Below are 22,325 nucleotides of genomic sequence, written 5' to 3'. Positions count from 1 at the left end.
GCAGTAGGTGGTGGGGTCAGTGGGGGGCCTGCAGCAGAGGCAGCAAATGGTGGGTGAGCAAGTCCTCAGCCGAATCTGCCCCTGCTGCTGCTAGAGTTATGATAGTCAAGTAACTGAGGGAGAGGAGTATTCTTCCTACCCTAGAGGCACGCACGGTGCACAGGTCTCCCGATTTCAGAGCAGGAACCAGAATGCTCTACAAAACCTCTGAAGCTTCCAAATGTTGTTCTGTACATAAGCAGAACTCTTGCTGTAGAGACCATGGAGGAGGAGCAGAGGTGTGTCTTTCAGAAGAATATATTTATTATCAATAATAATAATAATAATAGTAATAATAAATAATAATAATAATAATAATAGTAGCAATAATAAAAAATAACACTATTTACAAAAATAACCAAGGTTGGTCTTCTCCAGATCCACTTCCTCCCCGCTCAGTTGCTCTTCTTCCACCTTCGCTTTCTCCCCCCTCGCTTCCTGCACCCGAACTTCTGAAAATATGAAGTAGATACAATCATTAAATTAAAATGCTCTCAGTAAATTGGGTTTCCCCCAGTGAATCTGGGAGACATTTCTTTGTTGCCATTACAATGGCAAACTAGAAACTGTGGGCTGGTTTCCACAATTGCTTTTCCATAACCTTCAAACCTTGCTTTGTGGTTTGCCAGCACAGCCCAATTCTGGCTCTCACAGATCTTTGACAGGATTGCAGGTACACAGACAAGGTGTCTTGCAGCATTCCCGCTCTAAACCTGGTCTTCTACGGACTGAAATGGTTGCAAAACCGTAATTCCTCATAGTGGGCTGGTTTATACAATTCTAATGAGAGTAGGAGACGGGTCCTACCCAGGTTTGGGAGCTGTGTGCGCTCCCGTTTCCCTTCATAACTAAAGACATGTCAGAAAAATATTTTGCAAAAGCAGATGTCTCCTTCAGATCCCTTCCTAGATCTGGTGCTCAGGTCTGAAAAACGGAAGGCTGTTCAGGTGCTAGAAATGCAGCTCTGGATTCCACCCCACAAATTTTGTTTGAGAATCCCATCACAGAGACCAGGTGTGTAGGGATGAAATGGAGTAGGGGGGACTGCCCCTCGGCCGTGGGCCCCACCTGGGTGCAGCCACCCCCCAGGGAACCCTTCCCCCCCCAACTGCTACCTGATGATGCACCTGTCTCCTTCCCTGTTGTGACATTGCCCCAGAGGCGTAGCTAGGGCAAATAGCGCCTAGGGCAAGCACTGAAATTGCGCCCCACCCCCAAATATCTGACACTCATCTTTCAGATAACTTCACCAGAATATCACCTCAAAAATAAAAGTCAAGCTTGTTCATCTTTTAATTAACAAATGATGGCACTAACTGAACATTAAAACTGCACCTTACATGCTTTCAGTGATTCAAATTGCTGAGGCAGCACAGATACAGCCTTCTTCAGAAAGCAGGAATCACCACAGCTATCAGCTATTCAGAGAGGTACTGGAGACTGGATGGAGTCCTTACATTCCCTGATCAGCATGTTCATTGCATTCCAAATCCAGCAGTGTGTATTAGCAACCCCCCTGCCCTCCCCGCCCCGCCAGCTGCTATCTGCCAGCAAGCAGCAGCATTCACATTTTTTCTATCCCGCTCTTCCTCCAAAGAGCCCAGAGCAGTGTACATACTTCAGTTTCTCCTCACAGCAACCCTGTGGAGTAGGTTAGGCTGAGAGAGAAGTGACTGGCCCAGAGTCACCCAGCAAGTCTCATGGCTGAATGGGGACTTGAACCCGGGTCTCCCCAGTCCTGGTCCAGCACTCTAACCACTCTCAAGGCAGTGTGCGCACACCTGCATTCAGAGTGGGGCCTTACAGCCTCAGTGCCTCCTCCAAAACACAAGTCAGCCTACATGCACATACAGCTACAACATGCAATAAAACAAACAAAAAACCCACTCCATCTTCAGAGTAAGATACACAAAATGAGCAGGCAGGGCTACTGCTGGGCAATCTCAAGGTTAGGGCAAGGAAGAGAGAGAAACTAATACATTAATTCATAAGGGGTACACTTAGGAACAATTCTGGAATGTTAATCCAACTGTCCCCTCCTTTCCCCTTCCAATCAATCAGAGCAAACAGCATAGGAAGAGAGATTTTGTTCATCCATGTGCCTATTTTTTTAAATTTATATTTACACTTATATCCCGCTCTTCTTCCAAGGAGCTCAGAGTGGTGTACATGGGGTTTTTTTATCCTCACAACAGCCCTGTGAGGTAGGTTAGGCCGAGAGATACATGACTGGCCCAAAGTCACCCAGTGAGATTCATGGTTGAATGAGGATTCAAACTCAGGTCTTCCCAGGCCTAGTCCAACACTCTAACCACTACACTATGCTAGCTCTCAGGAAAAGTCACAAAGAAATCCATCAATTACACTTGTACTCATCAGCCTCATAGAAGCAGTCTCTGCATATTAAGCTTTTTCAGGTTTCTTTTGGTGACTGCATTGTTTATGCACCTTAATACAAGTCTGTTTCTACATTGGTGTGCATGCCTGGCAGTAAATAAAAAACTTATTGTAAATTCTAGAAAGTGTCTTCAACTTTCAGATGTAGAACCACCTTTTGCACTTACGTTTACAATTACAACCCTTTTTCAATTACACATGATTTACTGCACATTTTAATAGTCAACTCTTTTCAAAGACAAGACTTAAATCACAAAATCCATTTTTAACAAACTAAAAGTGCTATCATTAGCTTCCAGCATATTTCCTTTTTATGACCTTTATATTTAAATATATTTATTCTTCTCAACTTACCATATTTTGATTTTGCATTTATTTTCATAAACATGCACCACCACAGGCTACTGCCAATTACTGAATAAGCCTCCCCTCCTTGATGGAATGGGGGCTGCCTTAATAAAGCACATAAAGAAATGAAGTTGCGGACAAGGTGCAGAACCCCAGAAAGCCATCTGTAGTCCATATGCCCCCCTCAGGGGCGTAACTATTATTAGGCAAGGGTAGGCAGCTGCCTGGGGGCCCCCACGCCTTGAGGGGCACCCCAGAGGCAAGTCACATGACTATCTATTGTGAAGTGTGTGTGTGTGTGTGTGTGTGTGTGTGTGTGTGTGTGTGTGTATCAGTGAGGGGCCCATTTTAAAATGTTGTCTCTGGGCCCACTCCAGCCTTCTTACGCCCCTGCCCCCCCTCATGGTTTTACCTTGTAGGAGAAGCCTTAGCCCTTTCTAATTACCTCAGAGATCTGGTGGAGTGGTAAACTACCCACTCAACACCCCCTGGAGTGTTGGGGCACATGTACCCCAACCTTAGACTCAGAGGTACCAACCCAGAAATATATGGAATTCAGGCCTGTGTCTGATTTCATTTTATATTAAGAGTTCAATTAAATGCCTGAACTTGAGGTGAAGCCCAGATCTCATGACTGCCCGGTAAATGATTTGTAAAGGCAGGGGTAATCTAGCATTGGTTAACAGTGTTTGTGGAACTCACAAGAGACTCAATGGGTCAGGCTTAATGACCAGTCTCACACTGCTGAAATTATCCCTTTTCCTCACTGACAGGATGCTTCTGCCTCAGTCAAATATATTGATTAACTCATCTCACTCATGTACCCCTTTTTATGTTACTTTAAATATTCTCTTGTTATAATTACACACTAGATAGAGGTACACAAGAAATAATGTCATTGCTGTCTCACACAAATAGAACTAATTCTCTCACTAACTCCTGACCTTTAACACCTTTTGGGATCAGGCTAGCAAATCTGGGACAAGAGAAGGGGCCCATTTGCAACTCAGAGATGCAGATTTGATTTGGGCAATGTCCCCTCCTCAAGATAGCAGTTAACAGAAGATGAGCTTGAGATCTCTCTGGACTGGCTGAATAATTAAAAGATGATATCCAGAAGATAACAGCAAGTTGTCACCTTTTTGGGGACCCAGGGAAAGATGAGGAGATTTGAATAGACTCTATGAGAGATCAAAGGAAAATACCACTATAAAGAACAGGCTTACTGGAAAGAGAACTAGCAGTCTTTTGCCTACAGGCAGTCTTGTGCCTACACGCAATCTTGTGCCTACAAGCAAGATCTGCTCATGAGCAATCCAAGGGTTTTGCTGCCCAAGCCGCGGGACTAGAGGCAGGAACTCTGTCCATGGGCAGGAACTGTCTGTGACTTCCACTGCGCAGTGAGAAGTCAAGACTTCCCCAGCCATGGTGCTCTGACTATCAGCCGTGCTCTGAGCAAACTGCATGCTTGATCCAAAAGCTCTTGTCTCCAGCCAACAGCTTCTCTCCTTCAGCTGAAAGATCCATCGCTCTCAAGCCTCTGATCCTGGTAATATGTTGCCTCTACAAGCCTTGGATCCTTCCATCCTTTCCCCTTCTTCTCCATTCCCCTCGTCCCTCTAATTCCTGATGTCCCCAAACCATGCCAGTCCTCAGCCTTCCTTACCCCCCCCCTTTTTCCATCTCTATCTGAGTTGTATTAGGCTCTAGGAAGATTTAATACACACACATGTGTTAGTTAGGAACACTGGGTGAATATTGTTGCTGGTTAGGGTTGAAATACTGTTAGTAATATTGATAGAATGTTCTGCTTTCTGCTCAGTTAGATTGATGTTGTTATTCTTTTATACTCAATAAAGCCCATTGAATCATTTAGGTTTGGTTTGATCTCTTTTCTTCCTTGCGTCCAGATCCTACATGGTCACTATATAAAAGAACTTGGTCACTTGGTGACACTATGAGACAGGCCTCATTTTGTATGCTAGCTAATGAGCATATTCAGTATATAAATCAGGCCTGGACCACAACAGGAGGAAGCAGAACACAGTGCTACAATCCAAAAGGAAAAAAGAAAGCGTTGCAGAGCATCTATAAGTGTCAACAGTTGCACGCTGAGAACGGTTAGTTGCACTAACAGCACTACAGTGGAACAGGGAGGCAAATCAACATTATGCAATAGATGCAGGTACCAGTCACCTCAACTGTTTTGCTTTTTTAATTAAAATCAGCTGGTGAAAAACTATACGTCTGAGCAAAGGGACAAAAAGCAAAGGATCATGATATTTCCCCCCAGCAGTTATTTTTTTCCTCCTTAATGTTGCCCTCTCAAGGCTCCTTTTCCATCCATGTGAGAAAAAAGCAGCCAGAGGTAAAAAACACTCCACCCATTTCTCTGCTGAAACTCGCAACTGCCAGTGGCCATGTGTAATTCGAATCACAACCACCCACACCCGAGAGAGTATTACATGTGTCTATTGTAGAAGGCACATCTTAGCCCTGAGACTGCTTCTACAGCTAATCTGTGGAATGAAGAAGAAAAAAGCCCACTAGCATGTCACCATCAACTGTTGACTGTCTGGACAAACACAGAAAAAACCCAGTGCAAAAAACTAAATACAGTTTTATAATACATCACTAAAGATGAACCATGACCACTACTGGCATAAGAGTTATGCCTTCTACAAAATAATTCAAAGCAATTTATTTTTGCAATTCCCTATTCCACGAAAGCAGACAGCAAAGCTATTACCCATGAGCTGCTGGAAGGGCAAACCAGCACAGCTAAGTACCTACTCTCTTCTGCCCCCCTCCCCTCTAACCCCCTCCAACAACAGAGCACAGAGAAAAGCCCACCCAAAGAAAGGAAGATAGGATTTGAGCTGGATGTGGAGAGGGGTTGCCTGCAAAATTTTGTTTACTGAATAAGGAGCACACCTTGGAGTGAAGAGGTGCTTTCACGCAGCAAGCCTACCCTGAAATGAGACTGAAGAGCTCCCTCCGGCTCTTTAGAGCTCTAGGCCACGCCCTTTTGCATGTGAAGTATCACATGATGACATCACATGCAAAGGAGTGTGGCCTCGAGCTCTAAAGAGCTGAAGAGAGCTCTTCAGTCTCATTTCAGGGCAGGCTTGCTGCCTGAAAGCATCTATTTTCCCCCTCTGGAGGAAGAGAAAGGGGAATAGATGCTTTCAGGTAGCAAACGCTCCCTAAAAATAATCGGAAAGTCAGTTCTCTGTGGGGGTAGGGGCGGGGGCGCAGGCTCTCTGCCGGGACTCAGATCTCTGTTGTGCGACTTTCGCGGCTGCGTGAGTGGGGGTGGCAGCAGGCACCCAGCAGGGGGGGATTTTCCAAAACAAACAAACCAACCCTGAAAAAAAACCACACAACTGTGATGGTTGGGTGCGGGGCATGGCAAGCACTTGGCGCTCCCCTGCAACTGGCGCCTAGGGCACGTGCCCTGCCTGCCCCACCCTGATTATGTGTCTGCATGGCCCATTCAGTCGGCGAGTGCTTTCTGCACTGGCCCAGTAGGGTTCTTCCTTCATCTCCCTGGCAAGCAGGGCAAAGAAGCCCCCAGCTGGGCCAACACAGAATGCACTCTCCAGTTGGATGCGCTACACATGCTGCTCAGCCCCAGAAACGCCTCCAGCATTGGTGTCCTGACTCAGGGTGGAAGGGGTATGGCTGGCCGGGGACAGCACAGCCGGGGACAAGCCTGCCATCAGAGGAGGAGGCAGCGGCAGTAGCAGTATGTGTGTAGGGAGACCCAGTGCTGGCAGAGGAGACCTCGTTGCGTGGCGGGGGGTCCGGCCTGGCAGCATTGGCAGGAAAAGGGCAGGCACCTGCCTGTCCAGGGTTGCTGCCAGCCATCCTACGCCCCGGACAGAGACCGGGAGTGGGTGAAGTACTCCAAACAGGGAACTGATTCATTTGTGATTGTTTTAAGCCTAAGTATATAGCAATGCATGCAGAGCATCCTATATTAAGTCTGCTCAAAGGGGGAGTGGATGGTTCATGTAGGGTAGAGTCAACTGGTATGAGTAAAAGGTTGTGCAAATTAGCTACCATGAAAAAAATGTATCTGACAATCGTACTTTGTACTAGGCTGTCTTACAGACCAGCTCTAATATGACGAGGTTAATGAAAGGAAGAAGCAGGCGCAGATTACTCTACATTTACTTACCCCATGTAAAGGCAGAGGTGCAGATGGAGGTACGGACTGATGTACGGATGGAAGTGCGGATGGAGGTACAGACCGATGTCCGGATGGAGGTGAGGATGGAGGTGCAGATAGAGGTACAGGTGGAGGTGCAGATGGAGGTATAGACTGATGTACGGATGGAGGTGAGGATGGAGGTGCAGATGGAGGTGCAAACAGGGTTGGTGTTGTGGACCTGACAGAATGAAAACAGACATTAAAGAGAATCTGCTGCATCTAGGCCAGCCTGAGCACATTTGCTTACAGCACTACACAAACCAACCACATACACCTTTACTCCAAACAGTCTGTGCTCTATCAGAGGCAAAGTTGCACCTAGGTAATTTTGGAGCCTGGACCTAAAGGTTTCTGGAGCACCCCACCCTGCAACTTAAGCATCATGCCCCTACACACACACACACACACACACACACACGAAATATTTTTAATAGGTGGGTTCTTGAGGGCACAAACAGCAACTGAACTCACAAGAATGTAAGAATATAAAACAGTTACACTTATGCAGATATGCACTAGCAGAAATGTTTCAACACACAACTTAACATATTCCCATCCCACATATCTCCCCCCCACTCCCCCCTCTGTCTCTAAAGCACCTGAAACAGGTCACAGTTATACTTGAGTGCCTGGTCCATTGAGGGCCAGTAGAGACCACACCACCCAAAACAAACTAAAAAGGATTTGGGGGCCCCCAAGGGGTTTGGAGGCCAGTGTTGCCTCTAGCAGGGATTTCCAGATACTGTTCACTACAACTCCCAGCAATAGCCTTTGGCTGCAATGGCCTTTGGCTGGGGATTCTGGGAGCTGTGGTCAACAACATCTGCGAATCACTGTTTGAGAGAACACTGGTGGAGGCCCTGGACTTCGGCCCCAAAGTTCAAAGTGCCTTGCTCCATATGTCCCAACCAGGACCTTAAGTTCTTCTTCAGAGGCCCTCCTCTGAGTGCCCTTGCCAAAGGAGGTGAAGTGGGTGGCTACTAGGGAGAGGGCCTTTTGGGTGCTGACACCCCATTTATGGAATAGCTTCCTGAGTGAGCTTCGACTGGCTTCCTCACTTTGTTCTTTTAGATGCCACCTAAAGACCTTTTTGTTCTGTCGGACTTTTAAAATTTTGATTTTCAAATTTGATTTTTTAAAACTGATTTTTAAAGAGTTTTAAAATGTCTTTGTATTGCATTTTGTATTTCCTCTCCCCACTCCCACCCCTGCCCCTTTTGGTCTCTTATGATTTAATGTGTTGTATGTTTTCATTTCATGTTTTAATTTCATGTTGTCAGCCGCCCAGACAACAATTTGTTATGGGATAGCTAACAAAGTTGTTCATCACCATCATCGTTATCATCATCATCATCATCATAATCATCATCATCATCATCATCATCGCCACCTTAAATTTATTAAAGGCTGATATCCAGAGCAGCAACCAGAAAATCTGCTCCTAACTCAGCCAGATTGTTCCAGAGCGGAGGGCAGAGGCGGATCCAGGGTGGGGCAGCCAGGGCACGTGCTCTGGGCGCCCCCTGAAGAGGGCATAATTTCCATGCCCCACCATCACAAGATTCAACCAGTGGGCGCCGCCGGAGGGTCCCGGTATCTCCGGATCCCAGGTGGCCGGCGAGCGGACCAGTGGCACCTGAACCACCCCCCCACTCACTCTCACAGGCTGCAGCAGCACACTCACACGAGATCTCTGGGCAGCGTGGGACGGGGGCGGCGGGTGGGTACTCCCATTGGATGGTGGAGAGCGCAGGCCAGGCCCGAGAGCTGTCTGGGCCACCCGGACCAAGCAGGGTCCACGTGGCAGGGAGACTCGCAGCAGCAACTGCTGGGTGTTTTCATGCTGCTGTTCCGTAGTTTGTGTGCTGCTGTTTGTTGCCCAGCAGGCCACACAGCGTCTGCCTGCCCTGCTGGCTGCCTGCATTCTTGCATCAACTGCATACAGATTCTTCATAGGAAGGTAAAGAGCACTGATGGGGGCAGGAAAGAGCAGCCAGAATTGCTCCCCTCCCCCAGGGGCGTATCTAGGGCAAAGAGCGCCTAGGGCAAGCACTGGAATTGCGCCCCTGGGGTTTCCAGGAGTCAACACCGACTTGACGGCACACTTTACTTCTCAGCAAGGTTCAGAAGTCACATGAGGGAGAGACATCCATGGATGGCAGAATGTCCATCAAGTGTTTTGAAATATCAGTCTCAAAGTTGAGACATACCTACAATCCGGAAAGTACATCCTTCCAGAAATCCCTCAGGGACCTCTTTTTGCAGGCAATGGATAATGACAGAGGCAGGGAGAACAGTGAACATCGCTCCTCCCTCCTGCTGCATGCACACTCTGCTGCTTGGGAACGTTCTGGATGAGTTAGCAGCAGCCTCTTGCTGCTCGGGATGTCAGCCACTCTTTGCCATTCGATTGGCTGCGGTGCCTTCCCACTGCGCCCTCTCCTCCCTCTTAAAGAGAGGCCTAAACATAGTTACATAGGAAGTTGCCTTCCACTGAGTCAGACCATTGGTCCCTCTAGTTCAGAAACTTAATGGGGTTCGAGGCGGCATTCTTCTCCTCCCTCGTCATTTGGTCATCACTTGGCAATTACTTCTCAAAGACAGAAGCTTTTTCAAAGTCGCTCAGCTGTAGCGCTAGATCCAGTGTCAGCTCCGGTGCCGATGCTGCCCGAGGTGAGGTCCATGCGCTGCTGGCCACACCCTTGGCACTGACGGCAGCATCCGGGGACAAGGCCAGAACTGCCTCTTTCATGCCCCCATTCCTCTTCACTGCCATGCAGAGGGACTTTGAACTGCAGATCAGCAGTGTGGGAGGAACAAGCTCCCTTTTCACCCTCCTCACTGCTGAACCTGCAGTTCAAAAACCCATCCCCAATGGGGAAGAGCGAAGGAGGTCACGGAGACAGGGAGGGAAGGTGGCGGGGAGCCAGAAGTGGCTGGCAGGTGAAATGACATCTGGCCGGCGAAGGGCAGGGCACTCAAGCGGGACTGTTATTCTGCAAGCAGAAGCCTTTGCTGTCATTATGCTTGAAATGCAGAACTGATTCCAAGTGTGTGAACAGGGCGCTTTCCAGATTGCACGCTATCACACTGTCACAAAGGGTCCCTTCAGTGTGCTTCTGTGGAGCCTGTGTTTTGACATCACAGCCCCTGTGTTGTAAGGAAGGTGCCTTTCCTATTTCTGACACCGCCTTTTGGATTTTATTGCTGTGTCACAGCCCTATAATGTTGCATCTGCATTGCAAAAATAAAATAAAATAATAGCTGTGTCTGCCCGTTGTAGGAGGCTTTCCCCCTTATAATGGCTCTCTAATGTCGGTTGAATTTGGCACCACAAAACGTTGCAGTTTACACCGCTTTCTGCGGTGCACGGCTCACAATCTGGAAAGCGCCCTGGTGACCAAATGATGGCCAACCTGCACATGACCTGAGAGCCATCATTAGAAGACAAGTGCAACCTGGAAGCAGACCCTTTGGACTCTCAGTCACAGGGGGCCCCAATCTGGGAATGTGTTGTGCAGCGAGGGGCAGAGTCAAGACTTTCCTACTGTGCTCTATCCATGTGAAAATTCGCCCCACCATACCAAAGCGGCCATTTGCCCCCAAAGTGGTGATTTGGCATTCAAAACGTTTTCAAAATGGCATTCAAAAGGTAAAGAACGGGGGAGCAGTCTCACAAAAATAAAAGTAAAGTAAAGTGTGCCGTCAAGTCGATTTCGACTTCTGGAGTCCACAGTGTCCTGGGGTTTACTTTGGCTAAAATACAGGAGGGGTTTACCATTGCCTCCTACCACGCCATATGAGATGATGGCTTTTCAGCATCTTCCTATATTGCTGCTGCCCCATATAGTACCTGCGGGGATTCGAACCAGCAACCTTCTGCTTGTTAGCAGGATGACCCACGCGAGTGTATGGAGGAATCCTGGGGAGACTCCCGGGATCAGAAGGCTTGTTTGAGCCTCCCGGCGGAGGTCTCCTGGTGTGTGGCTGTGGCACGGAGCCATGCCAAGGCGCCACACGATCAGAAAACCCGGGTTAGTGGAGCACTCACTCAGCTGGGTTGAAGGGAGGGCTACATTGGCGGGCTAGCTGCCAGAGAATCACTGGGCTCACCCGCAAGCCTGGTGGGTCTCACGAGGATGGAAAACAGGGCTGGGCTCTTTTCGCCCGGTTTTCCTCCATCATGAGAATAGCCTCATTGGATAGAATACAACCATTACTTACATTCTTCTTGAGTTGGGCCTTCTTGGAGGCGATTGTTCTACCGCTGGCGGGCTTGGTGTACCTGGCGGGCTTGGTGGCGCTGGTGGAACTCTGACAAAGAGAGAAGAGCCAAAGTTATGTGGCGCTTGCAGAGCAATAATAGGGTCTCCAATGGTTTCACAACTGGGTATCATGTCTCCAAGACTGTTTGGCTGTTATGAACCTGGCTGTCTTAGCACAGCGACACTGCACCAATTTGCCCTGAAAAAGTGGTTCCCATCATGGCCAAGATTGTGTTAGTGGTCGAAAAGAGAGAGCCTTAGCGATGAACCGCTTGTATCGAGAACAGGGTACTGGCTACACTTTTAGAAAGAGCAAATCCAAATGGTGTGCTAAGTAAGGCAAAATCCTGCAACAGGAATCAATGACGTACATGAAAGAGTATGGCATCATGTCTTTCCAGGTTTGCACAATTCCTCCGGCTTCTACAAGCCAGGGGGAGGGCACAAAGATCTATGCCCAGTGCCGAAGTCCCACATTTGATTCAGCTTTACAGGTGAATGACAGGCAAACTGTTCCAATGGGGAAGCCATTAACTGTCTCTTGAAGCGAAGAGAATACCAGGGCAAAACAACATGAACGGGGTGGGGGCTTAATTGTTCTTGTCTTCTCGACAGTGTCTCCCGCCCTCTTCCACCTCCAGATCCAGCTTGGGCAACAGAAGGCAGATAGAATCGCCCCCCTCCCGCAACAGCAAGACAGAGCTCAGCAGCGATCCAAACCATTCTTCTCGGCGACCTCAGCCTGTCGGGGAGGAGGAAGCTTCGCCAAGGGGAAGTTTGCTTCTCTCCCACCTTCCATGACCTCGGGCTCCCAGCAGCTCCCTCTCCCTCTCGCAGGCACGCTGCATGGGAGAGGGAGCAGGGAGAGCGATGGCAGGCAGGCAGGCAGGCAGCTGCCTTTGCGCTCCCTTGCAGGCATGCTGCACGGCAGAATGGAGAGGGCGAGGACTGGCCGGGGGGCCCTCCGAGGCTGTGGGCCAGGAGGCACTCGTCTCCCTTTGCCTCATTAGCGGGACGCTCCTGGACATCAGAAACGAGAGCGGCACCTTGCTGACAGCGCAGGGACCGTGATGCCGAAACACAGGCAGGACGGAAGCACACTGAAGGGGCAGTAGTGACACGGTTGTCGCATGTAATCTGGACAGTGCCTAGGCTATGAAAGCGGATATTAAGCACAGCCCATTCCCACGCACGTCTACTCAGATTGAAGTCAATCCCCTTGCGTTCGATGGCATGGACTCCTACATATATGTAGGGAGGGGATTAATGCAGAGGGCAGCTGTTTAAATTCAGCATGAGTTCGGGAGTCAGGAAAAGCTCATTTGCAGGCTCATTCTGGGAAATGGTGGGAGAGAGGCATGGCAATCCACCCTATCAACCCCATCATTTTGTCCTCCATTTCCCAAGTTTATTTATGTTCTTGCACATTAGAGAAAGGTTTCATTTTAAAAACAAAAAATAAAACAATACTAAGCTGCCCCAAAGAGTCCCTCAATGCAACTTCCCACATCAGCACCTCAAAGCTGGCAAACCTCTATTGAAAAACAATTGTGGAAGAGACATTGCAGGACATATAGTGGCCACCAGGGCCAGGAAATGGCAGAGCATCATAATCAACCACGTTGTCATCAAACCACTCCTCATGTGCCTCAATAATGCAATGCTTGTCCACCGGGGGGGGGGAGACAGGAGGGGGATGCGGAAAACATCGGAACGCAACAGGCTAGCAATGACGTCGTCTAGATTCTCTGTAACAAGTGAGTGAATGAAAGAGAGTGATTCTGAAGGAAAGGGCTAGTGTGGGAGCAATCAGAGATAGGATGTTCTGTAACCCATGCAGATCTGAGAATATTCCTTTCATTTATACCTCTCCCGGCTGAATATAGCCTTGTCTCCTGAGGAGTCCTCATCATGCTGTTTCTTTCCCCCGACTTTATCCACACTCTCCTTGAGCCGAAGAGGCTTACCGAGCACTGGAGAACCTGCACTGGAAGACTGAGCAGAAGAAGGGGTCAGTGGGTCACAATCTCGTGACAATGAGTCCCAACAAACCAACTTCAGGGTTTGGGGTGGCTATCATGCCATTATTTAGAGGTTTTCTAGATGACAGTAAAATATGCTACAAACGGAGCTTGCCAATGAATATCAGCTGAGAGTGCACAGAGAATCCAGAGCCTCCTGCAGATGGTTGCTTTTTTCTTCTGGCATCTGATGGGGAGGTCACATGGGAAGGAGGCTGCTGGTGCGATTTTCACTGCGCCCCCTGCTGGCCACCTCTTGCTTCTCGTTATTAACCCACCCCTTTTCAAATTCATTTGCTGGTGAATGTGAGCTAATCACCAAAAGCAAGGAGTGGCCAACAGGGGGGTGCAGCAAACATTGCACCAAGGGCCTTTTCCCCACGTGACCTCCCCATCAGATCCCAGGAGAAAAATCAGCACCAATCTTGGGGAGGGTCTGGATTCTCTGTAAACTCTCAGCTTGTATTGATTTGCAAGTTCTATACAGAGCATCTTTGACTGCCGTCTAGAAAACATCCTGGATATATGATCGTAATGCCCACCATTTCTTGACATTAGAATGCCAAAGGGAAGAACCCAGATTGGGGCCATACAGAGGAAGAAATGTGCCTCTGTGGGCAGGAGGAGGAGTCTTCATCGCGGGGACAAGGAGCAGCTTTAGTTCTCGTCATCAAATAGTTTCTAAGTGGACATAACATTCACTTTCACAGAAAAGTGAATGGAAGATCGCCTCCTTCAGAAAAAAGGTCAAGTGAAGAATACTGCTGTGGTGAGGACAAAAATGTCTATTTCTAAAATTTCTGTTTGGATACTTGAAAATCATATGAGGTACAATGAAGGGAAGTTAAGATGGTGTAGAGTGGTTGGTTTTTTAAATCAAGAACTTGCATAATCAGATCAAATAACTTGCAAAATGAGATCTCAGTCTATTTAGGGCATCAGGAAAATTTCTACAGTATTTATTGGCTTTTTGGGCAAAACCACCCCCACAAATATTCAGCAAATGAGGAGAAATTTGCTTGGGAAATTTTTTCAGATGAATTGCCAACAAAGGTTTCCAGAAAATCCATATCTCTGTTGACGATGGGAGAACATAAGCTATCTCCTTACCTGTTTTGCACCTTTCTTCTTTCTGCCTAGAAAGGGCCTTTGAATGAGAATAAAAAGAAGAAATTGACACCCAGGCCTGATCATTGCCTTGGGATGCTTATTTATTTAGTTATTATTCATTGGATTTCTATACTGCCCTTCCGAAAATGGCTCAGGGCGGTTTACGCAGAGATATAACAAACAAATAAGATAGATCCCTATCCCCAAAGGGCTCACCATCTAAAAGAAACATAAGACAGAGACCAGCTACAGTCACTGGAGGCACTGTGCTGGGGGTGGATAGGGCCAGTTACTCTCCCCCTGCTAAATAAAGAGAACCATCATGTTAAAAGGTGCCTCTTTGCCAAGTTAGCAGGGGAGATGGAGGAGGGAGAGAATGGAACAAACTGAATGAAACGTTCTCTCAAAGAAATGGGTGATATGTGTTTTTTAGTGGTAGTCACAGCTGGCGTACCAATTTTCCCCTACATGAAAAGGGTTGTGCAAATGGGGCACATGGGATAGATTTGTACCCTGAAATGTCAAAAATGGAGAAGGCATAATGACACTAGGAGGAGAGGTTTTGGAATATGAAGTCTGGGAGTGTGTGGGTAGCTGAAGAACATGGCCAGAGACTTCTGCAGCACACAGAAGTTCTGCCCACTGAACACTGGAGGATCGGACAGACACTGTTTGCATCCTTTCAACTTTTCATCCACTGCCTTAAGGCCTAAAAAATGGTTTTCTTTTTTTAACATGGAAGTGGACACCCAAATCCTGAGCTTGAGACCAGGTCCTGTGTGTAGAGTCCCAAGACTGCAGAATCACAGAAGACCAGGCATTCCTGAGCAAGGCTTACCGTTTCCTTTGAGGGGTGCCATCCTTAATTGCAGAAAGCTGAGAACAGATCTGTTTGTCAAGAAAAAGAGAGGAAAGACCATGAGCAACCAACCACCACGTAAAGATTTCCTGCAGCGGGCCAGAGCCAATGATTTGGGTGGTCAACCAAGAAATTGGTTTGTTAGCATTCCTGTCATGATAGTGCTCCTAAAAAAGAGAGGTGTTGGAGCTCATTGTTGATTGGATCTCCCAACTCTAATCCCTATTGTGAGGAAATGCCTGTGGGTATTCAGGGGTGAGGGAAAGACACTGAACGTGCTCAGAGGCCCTGCTGTCTTTGCACGCTTCAGGTCCGAGCTCTGGGATTAGAAACAGCAGCTGAGTTCACCAGAGGTAGAGGCAGGATGAACTCTGGCTCAAATGAAAGCTCTCTACAAAGCATGAGTATTTGGCATATCCCGTGTGAAAGTAGTTCTTCCTCAGTTGGGGGGGACTGTGTCTTTGTGGGACATTCGCTTCCCACCCCAAGCCCTTGGATATGGCAGTTCATAAATCCAACTTAAAAATGCATTTTAGCTTACCTCAAACAGGCAAATTACTGCCATGATCATCGTTATCACTGCAGTCACTGAAATAGCAAACAGCCTTTTGCCATAGCCATATTCTGAGATTCCCTGGCTTGCAATCTGCAAGGTGGGACAAAGGAAAGGGAAAGGGAAAACAGGCTTTTTTGTCTTTCTACCTTTTTCTCCCCCCACCCCGCTCAGAATAAAAAACACCACTTGTACTGCTCTCTATTGAACTTGCTCTCATATGGACATATGCAATTGTCTTCTACCAAGTCAAACATTGGTCCATTCAGCCCAGTACTGTCTACTCCTTTTTACAGCTGCTCTCAGCCCTGAAGCCTTAACTAAGAGGCTAGAGATTAAGCCTGGACTCTCCTGAATGCAAGACATGGGGTATATTGCCAAAGAGAGAACAACTCTATTTGAAAATGGAAGTTTACACAATTTCTCCAAGGGGTGATCTGACGGGTTTGTTGGCCATTGTGAAATTTGACAGCATTACCTGCTGACCATTTGCTACCAATCCATGATGGGAATCAAGTCTTTTGAGACCATCAGAGATTGGTAGCAAATGGCCAGCAGATGGTGCTGTGTAATTGTGTGATGGTTAGTGACATCATCCGAATGGATCATGGAGAAATGGTAACAACCTCCATTCACATCACAGATTGGTAGCAAATGGCCAGCAGATGGTTTCACCTCATCACCTCCATTCCCTCCCAACCTTGCCATTCATCTCCCCACCCACATGATCGCCACTGCGATGAGCAGCAGCGCAGCAATCTGGAGGCTGGGGAAGCAAAGCCTGGCCTCCAGGAATCCCACAATGCAGCACCACACCAGCAGCATTGTGCATGGAGAAACCCTAGAGGCTGGGTTGCTCCTTCCCTTGGCATCTATCATTAAAATGGTTGCCAGCAGCCTGAAGGGAGCTGCCAGCACCCCAGCTGCCCACATGACCAGATGGTGAGGGAGGAGGCTGCATGTACACCCTCCTACCTCACCTGGACTACCCAGTCGAGGAGTGCCGGGATTGGGACCGATCCTGGCAGTTCTCATGAGCAGCTCTGCCCAGGTGGGGCTGCACTAGCATGGCTAGTGCTGGTCGTGAGAACGAATGCATTGTCGTTCTCAAGTGCAATGGATATCGTGGTACTTATTTTACAGACAGAAGTGAGAGATTGATATTATTCTGCATGAAATATATTCTGCAAAAGAGTGTGATCTTTTCTGTGTGAAATATATTTAAATTAATTCAAAACCAATTCAAATGGCCTGAATCGGTTACCCAACCACTTTTTAAAGGCCATGTCTCAATCGGAACAGAGTTTATTGCAATTTGAAAAGAAAGCATGAACGACAAACCCAAATGTTTCATGGGTTGACTCTATGCTTTCAAGAAGCCAGTGCCAGGTGAACTCCCATTGCCTCCCCTTGTTCACGCCCAGTGAGCCACATCCAGGTCAGCTGATTGTTGCCCAAGCTCCTCCTGACAATGCATTAGTAGGCTTGACAACCCCTCAGGCTTGACAAGCTTTGCCCCTTACCTCAGGATTCACCCGTTTTCTTGGATTTCCTGTGGCCAGGTTGGCAACATTCTTCATAGGCCGGCAGTATGACTTCCACAGGGAGGACGTCTCCTTGACGTATTCTCTCTCACTGAAGAGGTTCAGCAGCATCGTGAGCCTGGAAATCATCTTAGCACAGGCCAGCTGGACCTTGGACTCTGTGCAGTCCACTTTGAGCCTACGGATCACGTGGGCTAAGCGGCTCCTCACTAGCGTGACTGGGATAAGGGAAGAGCGCCACTTGTTGAGGTCAGCCTCATCATGGTCTCCCTCAAGCCAGGGAGTTTCACCATGAGCTCCGCCATCCAGGATGATGGTAGCTGTCGACCAGGGGATGCTAGGTGTGGACTGCATAACAGCTTGGTCGGACCTGTGCAGCGACGCTGTCCTTGGCCTGCCCCGTGTACTGCTGGTCTTCAGCTTCCTGATTCCCAACACCCTCATTACTTCTTTTTGCATCCTATTCAAAGCCTCATCTTTCTCTGCTCAGAAGCAAGAAGAAAAGAACAGGATCATCCAATGTCCAAAAGCACCTGATGCTCAGATCATTAGCAAGTTGCAAGAAGAGAAGTTGTAAAGGGACAAATGTGTGACTGCATTTCATCCTGTCAAGGACATGCAGAGCAAAGATGCACCAGTTAGCAAGTTAGCAACCTAAGGTGGCGCTGAGAAAATAGCACAAGGTCTCTGATCAGTGCGTGGCCAGAGAAGAAGCAGCAGCATGGAAGCCGATGGGAGTCTGTGTAAGCAAGACTCCACTGAAAGTTGCACAATTTATTGCTGCTGGAAGCACCATACATCTCGGCTTTATTTTTTTAAAGGAAGTTTCTAGCTGTTTGAAAGTCTAGAAGTGTGACTGACAAAATCACAGCAACAAAGAGCCTTGTAGCTCCATTAACACAATGTCCTGAGTTTTTGTAGGCAAGAATCTACTTCATCGGAGGCATGAGGTGGACGATGAAGGATATTTGGCAACACTGTGTTGAAGGACTAATTACAGTCTCCAGTAGAGGCATTTCCTGATCTATCCCCAAGGCTTTCTCCTCGTGACAAACTTGTATCCGTTTGTACCACCTGAACTGTCGATTAGAGACCCTTAGCTTCCACCCACTTTTCAAAATTCTATCAGGGTTCCCTCAGAAGGGGGAAAGTGACTCTGCTTTAAACCACTTTAAAGTTGTGCCGTCGAGTCGGTGTCGACTCTTGGTGACCGCATAGCCCTGTGGTTTTCTTTGGTAGAATACAGGAGGGGTTGACCATTGCCATCTCCCGCGCAGGATGAGATGATGCCTTTCAGCATCTTCCTCTCTCGCTGCTGCCCGATATAGGTCTTTCCCATAGTCTGGGAAACATACCAGCGGGGATTCACACCTGCAACCTCTTGCTCCCGAGGCAAGTTGCCTACCCGCTGCGCCATTAGGTGGCTTGAAACCACTTTAAAGGTGTAGACCAATAAAATAGAATAAGCAAGCTTAGACCACGTTCAAGGCACAATGAGCCTCTTTTTATAATAAGTACATGGGCCTGTAGTAGAGCAGTGAATCACACACAGGTCTATCCCTCTTGCTCCACTGGCAAGCAATCCCATCGCCTCTGCCCCCTCCTCTCCCTCTTTCAGGGCCATGAATTCATCTCAGGCACTTGGCTGCAGAGTCCCTTTCTTCTCTCTCCCCACTCCTGTCCCTTGCTTTCCCAGCAGGCAGAAAAGGAGGCAGCAGCAAAAGGAGGCAGGTGAGCCAAGGTGAGCCCAAACTGCACCAAGTGTCCCCGAGAGAGAAGCAGTCCAGCCTTCCTTCCCGCTGCATCTCAGGCAAGGGGCTGCAGCAGGTGGTTTAGTCCCTACGCAGGAGGAGGGAAGGAGGAAGTGGCAGTGGCAGGACTGCCAGCCAGCGCAGAGGAGCAGGATGATAGACCAGTATTCTGGCATGCTCCTTCCACACATACATTAAGAAGAGGAACCCGTTTAGAAATTGCCTCTGTATGGCTCCCGCTCTGTTGTGTGGTTATGCCTGAAAGTCAAGAGCAGTCAGAGCCACCTTAAGTGGCGCAGCGGGGAAATGCTTGACTGACAAGCAGAAGGTTGCCGGTTCGGATCCCCGCTGCTACTATATTGGGCAGCAGCGAGAGAGGAAGATGCTGAAAGGCTTCATCTCACACTCCACTTTCTACCAAAGAAAACCAGGAGTCAAAAAAGTGGCACACTTTACCTTTAAACGACAGTTACTGATATGCATTTCTTCAGGTTCCCCACAAACATCTTTTGCTCTAGGGATGGGATCTTCCTCCTGTAACCCTTTTAGGCAGCTCTCATTCCAGTAAACCAATGAGGGAGCTAGAATTTGAGCTGGAATTTGAAAAGAGCCCACCTTCCATGGGAGGGGGTCAACTAAAATAACGAGGCACTTGAGGGGGAGAGTGAGAAAGAAATGAGGCTGTTGCTTAACAGTCTCAGTGACAAACTGTACGCTATGTTTTCTGCAGGAAAGGCATGCGTGCTGCTCTGAGAGTGCTCTTACGAAGGCTTTCCTAACAAGGACGGGGGCAGGGCTGCCGCCCCAAAATCTTCACTTAACGCTACAGCGCCGGAGGGGGGAGAGCGGTGGGAGGGGTAAGTTCTACCCCCCCCGCACTTAAAGGGAGACCCCCCCTCGGTGCTGGACCGCCTCTTACATGGCCTCCGGACCGGTTCGTGCACACCCCTATGAGCAAGTAGCTTGTAACCAGGCAAAGGCGTTTCACTCAAGCTCTTTTTGAAAGATGACTAATGATTGCCCCTGAAGAGCTCTGAGGCTGAAAGGCATTGGGCTTCAATCAATGCTACACAGCGAGCCCCGTGAGATGCGGTCTCCTTTTTTGCTTGTGTGTCCCAATAGCCACACTCCTCCTCAGAGGGCAGGCAAGGAAAGGAGGCAGCCTCTCCTGACTCTGGAGAATGGGGGCCGTGCTGTCTCCTGGAGCTTGTTGGTCCTCTCTGTCTCTCCAAGATGCCTGACAGGGAGTCTTCAACCCTATGGAACTGCTCAGAAAACGCAAGCCGAGTCACCGCTGTCCATTCGCTCGCCCTCCCTCCTCTCTGGGTGGTGCAGCAGGAGAACATGGGGACTTTGGAAGCTGCCTTTGAGGGAGTCAGACCCTTGGCCCATCTAGCTCAGTATTGTCTACACTGACTGGCAGCAGCTCTCTGAGGATTCAGGCAGGAGTCTTTCCCAGACCTATCTGGAGAAGCCGGGAAGTGAACCTGAGCATGCAGATGCTCTTCCACTGAGCTATGACCCCATTCCCTAAGGGGAAGATCTCACCGTGCTCACATGTAGTCACCCAACCAAGTCCAAGCCCTTCTTAACAATGGGGACAATTCATGCTCACTACCTGAAAACCAGCTCTCCTCCCCCATCCCTACCACTGTGATGACCAAAGATGGAGTGTGCAAGTGGCCTGCTCATGCAAGGAGCTGTTGCCTCGATTGCTTGCCTGCTCCCTCTCCCTCTCGATGAAGCCCCATTTCTCCTACTTCATGAAAGAGAGAGAGAGAGAGAACAGGAACAGGAACAAGCAGAGGCGATCTCTGCCATCCGCCCCAGCTTCCTTTCGGTCAGTTGTTCATTCAATCTGTGAGGGAGCAGATAGAGCCTTCAAGAGGGAAAGCGTAAGTGAGTGCTTGGAAGCAGCGGTGGCTGCTCATTCGCTTGCCTTCCTTGCTGCTTAGAGACAGCGTGGCAGGAAGGCACTCCTGATGGCTGCTCCTGCAAGGTGATTGTTACCAAGAGCAGCTGCCATAGTTTCTGATCCGAGGGAGAGTACACAAGAGTGGGTGAAAAGATGAGGTTGCTCCTTCTACAAGCAGCTGCCTCTATTGCAGGGCTGCTCACCTTTGGGCCTCCTGCAGGTGTTGGCCTACAAATCCCATAATCCCTGACTCTTGACCACTGTGGCTGGGGATTATGGGAGTTGTAGTCCAAAAACAGCTAAGGGCCTAAGTTGAGCAGGCCTGATCTATTGGTATATCTGTCTTTTCTCTCTAGACAACATGTGGCGGGGATTGGGTCCAGCAAGCCCAATCTTCCCCACTGCCCCACCCAACAGGCAAGGGGGTAGAATTTGGTAGCTTGCATTCTCTCTAGGGGCAGCGCCAGTAGTCCAATCCTTCTCACCATCACAGAGAGAGAGAGAGAGAGAGAGAGAGAGAGAGAGAGAGAGAGAGAGAGGGCGCCACCTGCCATCTCTTCCCCAGTTGCTCAGTCTCTCTCTCAACAGCATAGTGGGGAAGACGGTTTTCTCTCCGGGAAAAGAGAGGGCAGGAGTGTGGTCAAAGGAACCTACTCTTACTCTCTGCAGTACAATTCCTGGTTTGGCAATCAAAGCTGAAAAATAATGAGAGTCCCAGGAAGCTGACACCCCCCCACTCCGAAAAGGAGAGTAAGGGCCTCTAGAAAGTATTACCCTTACACTTTCAGAGGTCACTCTGCACAAATTAGAATCATGGAGGAAGGATACATATTTTGGACCAAGGGAAGGACTCCAGAAATCAAAGCAAAGGTCCAAAAATCACTTTATCCCCAAAAGGAGACATTTGCAGACCTACTTTGATTTCTGTGCAGTTTGCATCATTGCCATTTGAGGTCTTCTTTCTTAGTACATTCTGCCGATGAGCTCATTTTGCAACAGGTTTTCCCCTGCTTAGAGGGGAAATTGTGAAATGCTCTTTAACATTCAAAACAATACAGAATTTCATCAACTACTACTAGCCTACCGCAGAGAGTTTCCTTTGTGGTACACGTGTCGGTGCAGTCCAACTTCATCGTATCAGACAAAACTTCAATGTCATCCTTCAGATGGCAAAGACAGCAGAACACCTTGTTAGGCAAGATGCTGTGAAGGAAAAAGACAGAACTCCTCACAGCTTCTTGGCATTTCTTGCAGGAGAGGACAGTAACTGGCAACCCCCACAACCAATCCAGTCCTTTCAGGAGGGT

The 22,325-nt window shown here is 48.5% G+C and overlaps 1 protein-coding gene and 1 long non-coding RNA gene across 2 annotated transcripts in view; both read right to left on the bottom strand.

Annotated features, from left to right (window-relative positions):
• Positions 1-281: 281 nt before the first annotated feature.
• Positions 282-11,316, bottom strand: LOC128329337 (uncharacterized). Its single transcript, XR_008309620.1, has 3 exons — positions 11,225-11,316; positions 6,968-7,178; positions 282-491 (listed from the first exon to the last, which is right to left on the bottom strand). It is a non-coding gene; the product is annotated as an uncharacterized LOC128329337 (long non-coding RNA).
• Positions 11,317-13,122: 1,806 nt separating this feature from the next.
• The window catches only part of LOC128331346 (uncharacterized), a 60,761-nt gene continuing 51,558 nt past the window's right edge, over positions 13,123-22,325 (bottom strand). Inside the window, exons 9-11 of the mRNA XM_053264688.1 lie at positions 17,332-17,570; positions 15,797-15,901; positions 13,123-13,260 (exon numbers count right to left, since the gene is read on the bottom strand). Coding sequence (XP_053120663.1) covers positions 13,123-13,260; positions 15,797-15,901; positions 17,332-17,570 — 482 coding nt within the window. The remainder of the gene's footprint in view (positions 13,261-15,796; positions 15,902-17,331; positions 17,571-22,325) is intronic.

The sequence above is a fragment of the Hemicordylus capensis genome, chromosome 6 (genome assembly GCF_027244095.1).
Source record: "Hemicordylus capensis ecotype Gifberg chromosome 6, rHemCap1.1.pri, whole genome shotgun sequence".
Classification (NCBI taxonomy): Eukaryota; Metazoa; Chordata; class Lepidosauria; order Squamata; family Cordylidae; genus Hemicordylus; species Hemicordylus capensis.
This window is presented reverse-complemented; position numbering and strand designations above follow the sequence as displayed.